Source organism: Betta splendens, chromosome 21 (assembly GCF_900634795.4).
Source record: "Betta splendens chromosome 21, fBetSpl5.4, whole genome shotgun sequence".
Classification (NCBI taxonomy): domain Eukaryota; kingdom Metazoa; phylum Chordata; class Actinopteri; order Anabantiformes; family Osphronemidae; genus Betta; species Betta splendens.
The window spans coordinates 4,346,336-4,354,631 of NC_040899.1; the positions used below are offsets into that span (position 1 = coordinate 4,346,336).

Consider the following 8,296-nt stretch of genomic DNA (forward strand, 5'->3'; position numbering starts at 1 on the left):
GTCTCAGGGGGATGAGGACCTGCTCACCGTGTACATCGGCGAGATCTTCCTGGAGTTCGTCAACATGCTGCCGGCCTTCCAGACGTACTGCCTGCAGCAGTCCGCCTCGGTCAACATGCTCAACGCGCTGGAGAAGGAGAAGGAGCTGCTCAGGTACACGTCATGTACACGGGTTCCAGGTGCAGGAGCTGCTCTGGGAGCGTTAGCCGTTCCTGCCACCGCTGTGCTGTGTAATTCTTAATGGAAAAGACAGCGGGTTATCACTTATTCAAAAGAAGTCCTATTTTAGGAGTGGAGCCGCAATGATTCATATTTTTAGACAGAAGCACAGCTCACCCATGAGGCAGGCTGTCCTGAGGTTCCCATTATTCAACTTTTAACACGCTGTCACAGGCACCGCATTCATCCTCATCCTCTCCGCTCTCTCCGCCTTTCCAGAATCTTTCTGGACGTCTCTCAGAACGACAACACCGCCCTGCGCCGCATGAACCTGCGCTCCTTCCTCATGGCCCCCCTCCAGCGGGTGACCAAATACCCCCTGCTGCTCAGTCGCATCATCAAGGTCACGCCCGAATGTCACCCCGACTACGCGCGCCTCCGCGAGGCCAAGAGCCGGGTGGAGTCCCACCTGGAGCACATCAACATGAAGACCAAGCAGGAGGGCAACGGCGTCACGTGGTCGCTGCGCTCCTTCCGCCGCGACAGCCGCAAAAACCGGGAGGTCATCAACATAGAGATGCGGGAGGTGTCCATGAAGACGGTGGGCTGGGCGCGGGAGAGCACGCGCTTCGTCATGGAGGGGCCGCTGCAGCTGTCGCAGCCGGCCGACGGCCAGTGGGTGAAGAAGGGCAGCAGGGCGCTCAAGTTCCAGAACGTGCAGAGCCTGCTGATGGTGAGGACGCAGCGGGCGGCCGAAGGCGCAGGCCCGGGGGCCGACGCGGGGGCGCGGGGCGACCGCGGGGAGGAGGGGGGCGAGGGCGTCCGAGACGGGGTGTTGGTGCTGATCAAGGACAAGAGCAGCGGCAAGTTCGCGGTGCTGCGAGAGCCCATCCGCCTGGGGAACTGCGTGGTGTCCACGGAGCCGGACTGCGAGGACACCTTCGAGGTGCTCGACATTCGACGGGAGTCCTTCGTCTTCCGCGCCTCGGACAAGTCGCGCACCCAGCAGTGGTTCCATCAGGTCAGGAGGTACGCTCGGGACCTGGGCGCCTGGAGGAAGCGGCGCAACGCCCTGCCCAACATCATGATCAACACGAACCAGAGCCGCTCCTGAAACGGTCCCCGGCTTCAGCGCGCTGTAAATAACCTGAACCTTCTACTGCAAAAAAGACCACGACAAGCATTTTCTGAGCGACGCTACGGTGACAACACTTGAAAAAGTACATACATCTTTCTCTGTCAGTTCGACCTCAGAGGTGTGAGTGCGCCATTCTGTCATGAAGATTTCATTTTTAGTCTTTATATTTAAAAAATCGGATTGTTGGCCAACCAAAAGCTTAAACTTGGGCTGCGCTTGTCGGCCTTGATTGTAAAGACTGCTTCTTCGTGGGGAAAGACAGCTGTGTTTTCACTAAATATGGAATGTTTGTGGGAAAAGCATGACTGCAAGAAGAAGCATTAGGTGATTTTTATATGAGGCAGCAGGGTTGACGTTTTGATACGAAAGGTGGAGGGGGGCTCGTGTTTGCCGCTGCCCCCTGACGTACGCTGGTGGTACTGCAGCTCTCACCGCTGAGGATGCAGGTGAGCGGAGCCTCTCCTCGGACCTCCTGTATCACTGTGTTCAAACGAGAACTCACAACAGCAATAATCTCTGCCAGTTTCAAAGGAAGTAGCTACTTTATATGAATTCTTAGTTATTCCAGTGGAGGCTGTGTTACTCATTCAAATGAAGTCTCGGCCGTTTTGTTTGTTGGCTTCATTATCATCTAGCACGAAGGAAGTGTCACTGCAGTTATGATCTTTGTTTCTGAGAAGCCTCGTCAGTTTCTGCCGTGTTGACATCAAGCCAAACAACACTTGCACGACCTCAGCTGCTTTCAGTGCAGTTTGATGCAGAAGAATCAATAGAACCTGTGACAACAGTATTTCAGGGCCAAAGAGCGGTTTTAATCTAATCTTCATCCAACCAGCGATCAGAAAAACTCCATCAACCCCATGTGAGTTCAAACATAAGACTTTTGTAGGTTCCTGCTCCCATGACACACGAAGCAGAATTTAAGCGGTCTGATGATAATGTTGTGATGAACGTGGGAAACCACCGGACATCTCATCACATGGTTTTACTGGCGTTTTATGTGACCTAGCAATGAGCTGTTGTGCCTTGGTACTTGATTACTGTTACGCTGAAAGAATATTAGCAACCTGTCACAGTAACATCTGTCTCTGAGCTGTGGTCCTATCCGTCGGCACTGGACCGAGATCAACCTACAGGCAATAGGGTTATTCTTCTAATTATACTCATTTTAATGTGTTTTAAATGTCCTTCGTGTGTTTTTATTTATAAAGGCTTTATTTGGTTTAAGGCACTTTATCTTGTTTAGTCAGTTCTTCACATTAGAAGGAACCTCACTGACCAAAGCTGACTTCAGCAGGTCCAGACAACACACGAGACCCTTTCATCAAACCAAAACCACTGTTTAAGACCGATGCTGTTTTATGTTTGCTATGAAGTAGCACTAAAAAGGTAGCAAATCACTGTATTGGGAGGCAGGGCTGCTCCACATAAAACATCCTGTGCTGTCAGAGGATGCTGTTTTAGACCTGCTGGGTTGCAAACTATTTCGTTTTTCATTTGAAAGACCTGATGTATTATTTCCCTACTGTAATATATTGTGAATTATATTAAAAGATTTTAAAGTAGTGTTTTTTTCTTCTGTGTAATGTGCATATTTATAGTCTAACACAGATCAAGATGTAGCACGTAGAAATGTATTTACAGGTATTTCAAGCATCTTTAGGACAACTGACGCAGGGAGACACACATTACATTAAGTGAAAAGCTTTTTTCGCTCCAGGGAACACTGGGCACAAGTGAAAGTGAATTATTCCTAAAAAATACAATCCAGCTCTAACACAGAAGAGAAGCAAAAACAAGCATGTTCCTTAGTTGACAAAGATAAACAAGGGAAGTCATAAACATATCACATGCGTAGTATGATTATTTTGTATTTGCTTGTGGATTTCCACAGAAACATTACCCAACAACCTAAAACGTAAAGATGGCTCCAGAGACATTCATTGGCACTGTTCCGCAAGGGTTCCTTGCTTAAAACAAACAGAGGGAGGCTTTAATCACAATAAATGGTTTGATTTCTTTGGCTCCACCGCTTCTTCAGCCTCGATTATGAAAAAGGTTTCTGAAGGTTACATGTCAGAGCATAATAATTCAAAGGCTTCTTTATGTGTGTACTAACACCGTGTTCTGGGTTCTGGATTAGATTGTTCCATGAACTATTCCCTTCATAGATGAGGCTCCTGGATATCGGTTTGGATGTATCTATTTTTTTTAGAATAATTCTGATCCTAAGAAGAACCACAAAGCATTAAGTCTTCTGGTGAACAACATCAACATATTTCTGCAAACAAACAACCAAACAACATGAGCTCTGCATGGCAGGAGCCTTTGGACCCACAGCCACCTGCCTTGCTGACAGAACTAAACTAAACACTGATCTACTATAATCTGATAAAAATGAAGCCTGCTCTTGGAAACAATGAGCAAACATTTACAAAACAAAGTTATTAGAACAATAACGCATGAATCTGATTAAAGTAAGAACAAAGACAAACCGAAGCTTAAGCCTCTGCCACCAGCTTTGTCCCCGTCACAGACTGACATCCATCTAAAGCCTTTCCCATGCACACGTTCTCTCGTGTGCACACAGACAATCAATCCCACAGTCCGTCTCAGGCTGTGTGGCCGCAGGCACATCTCTGGGTCTCGCCTCCAGGTGGAGTAAGGTCTCTGATCTGCAGCAGCCATAGAGGTGTCCCAGGCCCAAGGTACTGTAGCTGCGGCGCCCTCCTCTGTCTCCCACAGCAGAGCTCTACTTGTCCCCACCTGACTCGGACTCCTTAGCCAGGCCGCGGATGGACAGGTCATACACGACCTCCTCGATCTTCTTCACGTCATACTTGAGGCCGTCGTAGCGCTTCCTCAGCGGGTCATTTTTCAGGTTGAGGAGGCGGAAGCCCGAGTCCAGCTCGTTGATGAAGTTGGAGATGCGTAGCGGCCGGTTGTAGTCCCCTGCTGTTACGCTGTTTACTGCTAGCCGAGACTGAAGCAAGAAAGAGAAGCACAAATTAAACTTAAGCAACAATTGTGATTGTTTTTCCATAAGATCATTCAATTTAAAGGCTACAGTTTGACTCTTAATACTCCATAGATTAAGGCCTCCATTATTTGACTTTGACATCACTGGAGTCGAGATAGTATTTATGACCAGACTCACCAGTTCACTAGCCATGATCAGCACACCTGCCAGGTAATCCTCTACATCCAGATGAAAGCCTTTCTCTCGCACCACCTCAACTGTAGGGTGACAAGATTAAAGGAACAATACAACAACAATAAAGATGAAAAACCAACAAACGAGTACTCACTGCCGAGTATCTGAGCCACCTCCTCCCGAGTCACCAGAGATTCACTCTCCAGGTAGACGACGAAGGCTGCTAGAAAAGTCAAGCGCTGTAGAACAAACCTCCAGTGTTCATGGAACCTAAAGTAATATCACAAGAGAACATTTTTTAATTAGACTTCCATTACATCTTATAGTATTGATGTAATTATGGTTTGAGGCAACTACAAACACGTTTTGTACCTGTAATACTGCTCCACAGGAAATTTCGTCTTCAGCTCTGCAATCTGCGTCCTGACTGTGCTGAACAACTCTCGGGCCTTTGCACATTTACTGGGAACTGAAGTCACATAGTGTCACATTAAAACAAGCGGTTATTGCCGAGTACACAACCTGACTCACACACTCACTTTCTTTGAAGCCAGAAGGTTGATGGACGCTTTGAAGGACCGTTAGTATCTCTCGGGCCATCTGCTCCAAGGTCTGAACCACCTTACGTATGTCCTGAGAAAGGTGCAGTCCTTGTTACTCACCAGCTATGCAGAATCATTTACGTGTGCAGTTAAAATCATTTACAAGTTTGGTTGACTTCACGTGGACAACACAATAATACACAGAGCAACAAGGCATAATTCAATGATTATTTTTGACACAAAACAGTTAGTTATTGTAACGTTCGACAATAACTGGTTTGCTGTCAACTAATTAGACGGACTTCTGTCACGTGCACGTTTCATTAAATATCTCGAGCAAGATTTCGTCTGTTGTTAGCAGCTAGCTAGCAGCATCTGAGGGACACGGTCAACATCCTCGCCGTTCACAGATGCTGCTCATAATTCGTACCTCCCTGACGTCCTGGTCGGCGCTCAGGAAGCCCTGGATGTAGCTGAACATCTCGGTGACTGACATTTCTGATCTGAGTCGATGCAAATGACGGTGAAGCGTCTTGAAGCTAATTCAGAAAAAAAAACATCAACGTGCACAGAGCCTCTCCAGACGCGTAGAGATGACGTCACGACTTCTAACGGCGTGAAGCTACTTTTTTTTAGATGAGTAGCAAGTGCTTTTACACCAACAGAGCAGAGAATAAATAAATTATTGAAATATTGAATATCACTTATTGTATAGTATGATTTAACAGAATACAAATTTAAATGAACATGAACAGGTTTTACAGCCATTGTGAAATATTAAATGTGTAAATTATCTGCACACATCTTAATTTTTCCTCTTCATTCACGGGATTGTTTACATTTTAGCGTAATCTGTGATCAAAATACTAACAATGGGATTTTATTTTTATTCATTATTGACTATTGACTAATAACTGTTAATGTTTTCCAATACTTTTTTTTGTTCTGTCCAGCAGTTTAACAAGCAGCATATCTTACGCTGAGTGCCATATTGTGATGGACAGCTTTGCTTTAACAATAGGAGTATATATAAAATATAAATATACTCTTCTTGATTTATGGTTTATTTAATGGTTTATTTAAGTAATCCAAAATATGTGTGATGTTGCTGTGTTGGTGGTCAGGTTAAGTCGGTTCTGCTTTATGGTTTCCAATACTTTTCAAAGTGTTGTTAGCATGTTGGTTACTTCTCATGGGTAATTGAATACAAGCCACTGATCCGGAAACTATGGTTCTTTAACCAAGCCTGGTCTTCAAGCAGCTCTGAGTTTTAATTCACAATGAACAGAAACAGCTTTGTTTGCTGGTCAGAAACTTGATAACTCTTCTTTGACCTGCTTTGGGTTATGGACACAACTTACTCAATCGCCCTGTAGGGGAAGCCAAAGTCGCGCAGTTGTTTGTGTTGCCTTCATGCTCTGCTCGACAAACGGCAAATCTCATGCTGCAGAATTGTTATTATTTAGTTATAATACTTATGTAGTAGACTACCGTAGACTAAATACCTGCCAAGACTATCGTCTAGTGCGAAGTTAGACTTAATCAAAGCCTGGGCATAGTAAATGTTTTCTGGTCCATGCTAGACTGGTAGTTTCCAGTTTTACGATAGTCTTTTAATGCATCATCCTAGAGCGCTTCTCCGCTTTCAGTCGGAGAAACGACTGATCAGATCCCTGTTGCTCGGAGCGGAGACCCACTCGCTGACTGAAACCTGCTGTTTTAAACCCTACCGTGTTTGTAAATGCGCTGCTTTATGTGTTTACCCCGGACCCTGAAATAATGCGTCCAACCGCTGCCCAGAACAACAACTGAGATGGAGAAAACCTCAGCAGAAGATGACTGCGTGGATTCAGGAGCCGAGACTGGAGGGTGAGCGGACCTTAAATCCTACTGGGAACCTGAATGTCCCAATAAATGTATGAACCTTGCGTTTTTGTTTTCAGAGGAAATATAACTATGTGACAAACACTTGTTGAACATTTTCTTCTTATTGATAGTTATTATCTTAATCAGAGGTCAGTTACATTTTCTTAATGCAGAAGTGGGGAAACCAAATGATCTACATCATACAATATATTGATATGCTGCCTCTGAGTGTATAATGCTCCTATTATGGGATGGCATCCCTGCACCTTCAGCTGATGTAACGTCTGATGAGGACATATGGAGGAGGTTTAAGTCTAATTCTGCAGTGGAAAGTTAAGTCTTAATCACCAACTCATTTGTTAATGAGGCTGCACTCACTGTAGATGGAGTTTGGGCCGAGGGGCCTTTGACATAAGAGAATTAAATGAACTGCTGCATTGTTCACTGTGTTTTCAGCCATTAAACAGCGATGAGCAACAGTTTCTTCTGCGGTACGTTACTGCTGAATGTGGTCGTGTTGTAGTAGAGGATGTGTGTTTGTTTGGTGACCCACACCCCCTTTATGAACAATACCAGGGATAAAGTATCGTGGATCATACGTTTACATGGTTGTTGTTTATTTTAATTTTCCTACATGTGTGTCTGTATATAATATAATACACATTTTGGACCAGCTCTCATTGGTGCAGTGGTGTCTGCATATGTACCAAAGAACACTGGAAGGGAGGGCAAAGGTCAAAAGCCTTTTTTATCACAATTAAAGTATAAGCAGTCATCTAAATACAGCTAATACAGATATATGTCACTCAATGCAACAATTCTGCCATGGCATCTGTTGATGAACGTCTAGTACCACATGGGCTGTAGAGCTGATTTCAGCATAGAGGAATCTAGTTTATCATCTGTCTCCAACAATCTGTGAACAGAAGTGAAGCCTAACAATTCAGGCCGTGTGAGTTCTCATGTGAGTCATGGTTTGGAAAAGACACAAACATGAGAATTTGTATGGTATCATTTTATTTCTTTCCATCTTTGCCTGCTCTAATGGTCCGGATCAGTCCAGCCCGTGCTGAACAAGCCGTCAGGTCACTCTGCAGTCAAACCCCAGGAGCGCGACCCGAGCTGCCGCCGGTCCTCGCTCCGCTTTGTGTTTATTGCCTCTGGACGGGGATGAAGCGAGGCCGCGGAGGCCAGACCGGGACTGGGGGCGCGATGCTCCCTGCTGAGGGAGCCGTCCTGCAGCCGCACACCCCGCGCTGCTATAGTATCTACTACAGCTCCGTGCTCCACACGTCAGAGTCAGAAGCCGTCCCTTCTTTTTTCCCCACATTTGTCATTTTTTCCCGTTCATGCAGCGACGCTGCCGCTTTCCTGGAACCTTCCTGTCGTTAATAATCAGATCTGCGTGTTTATCCTTTCCGTCAGCGACACCTGTCA

The 8,296-nt window shown here is 45.6% G+C and overlaps 3 protein-coding genes across 5 annotated transcripts in view; 2 read left to right on the plus strand and 1 right to left on the minus strand.

Moving 5' to 3' along the window:
* si:dkey-91i10.2 (uncharacterized protein LOC555224 homolog) overlaps positions 1-2,862 on the plus strand; it is a 29,229-nt gene extending 26,367 nt beyond the window's left edge. For both annotated transcript variants that reach the window (XM_029136591.3, XM_029136592.3), the window contains exons 7-8: positions 8-153; positions 439-2,862. In XM_029136591.3, coding sequence (XP_028992424.1) covers positions 8-153; positions 439-1,273 — 981 coding nt within the window. In that variant the 3' untranslated portion in view covers positions 1,274-2,862. The remainder of the gene's footprint in view (positions 1-7; positions 154-438) is intronic.
* A 47-nt stretch (positions 2,863-2,909) lies between these two features.
* tsn (translin) lies at positions 2,910-5,598 on the minus strand. The gene is made up of 6 exons (XM_029136593.3): positions 5,424-5,598; positions 4,991-5,084; positions 4,824-4,920; positions 4,606-4,721; positions 4,455-4,534; positions 2,910-4,280 (listed from the first exon to the last, which is right to left on the minus strand). Exons 1-6 carry the CDS (start codon positions 5,487-5,489, stop codon positions 4,050-4,052), a joined length of 684 nt encoding a protein of 227 aa, XP_028992426.1. The 5' UTR covers positions 5,490-5,598; the 3' UTR covers positions 2,910-4,049.
* A 1,008-nt stretch (positions 5,599-6,606) lies between these two features.
* Positions 6,607-8,296, plus strand: part of LOC114847161 (protein FAM124A) — an 11,858-nt gene continuing 10,168 nt past the window's right edge. Inside the window, exons 1-2 of one of the 2 annotated variants that reach the window (XM_055505012.1) lie at positions 6,608-6,862; positions 7,316-7,350. Coding sequence is in view for 1 of the 2 variants with exons in the window: in XM_029136616.3 (XP_028992449.1) it covers positions 6,807-6,862 (56 nt within the window). In the remaining variant the exon portion in view is untranslated. Of the gene's footprint in view, positions 6,863-7,315; positions 7,351-8,296 lie in introns of both variants that reach the window. The other variant, XM_029136616.3, reaches the window with a different exon arrangement.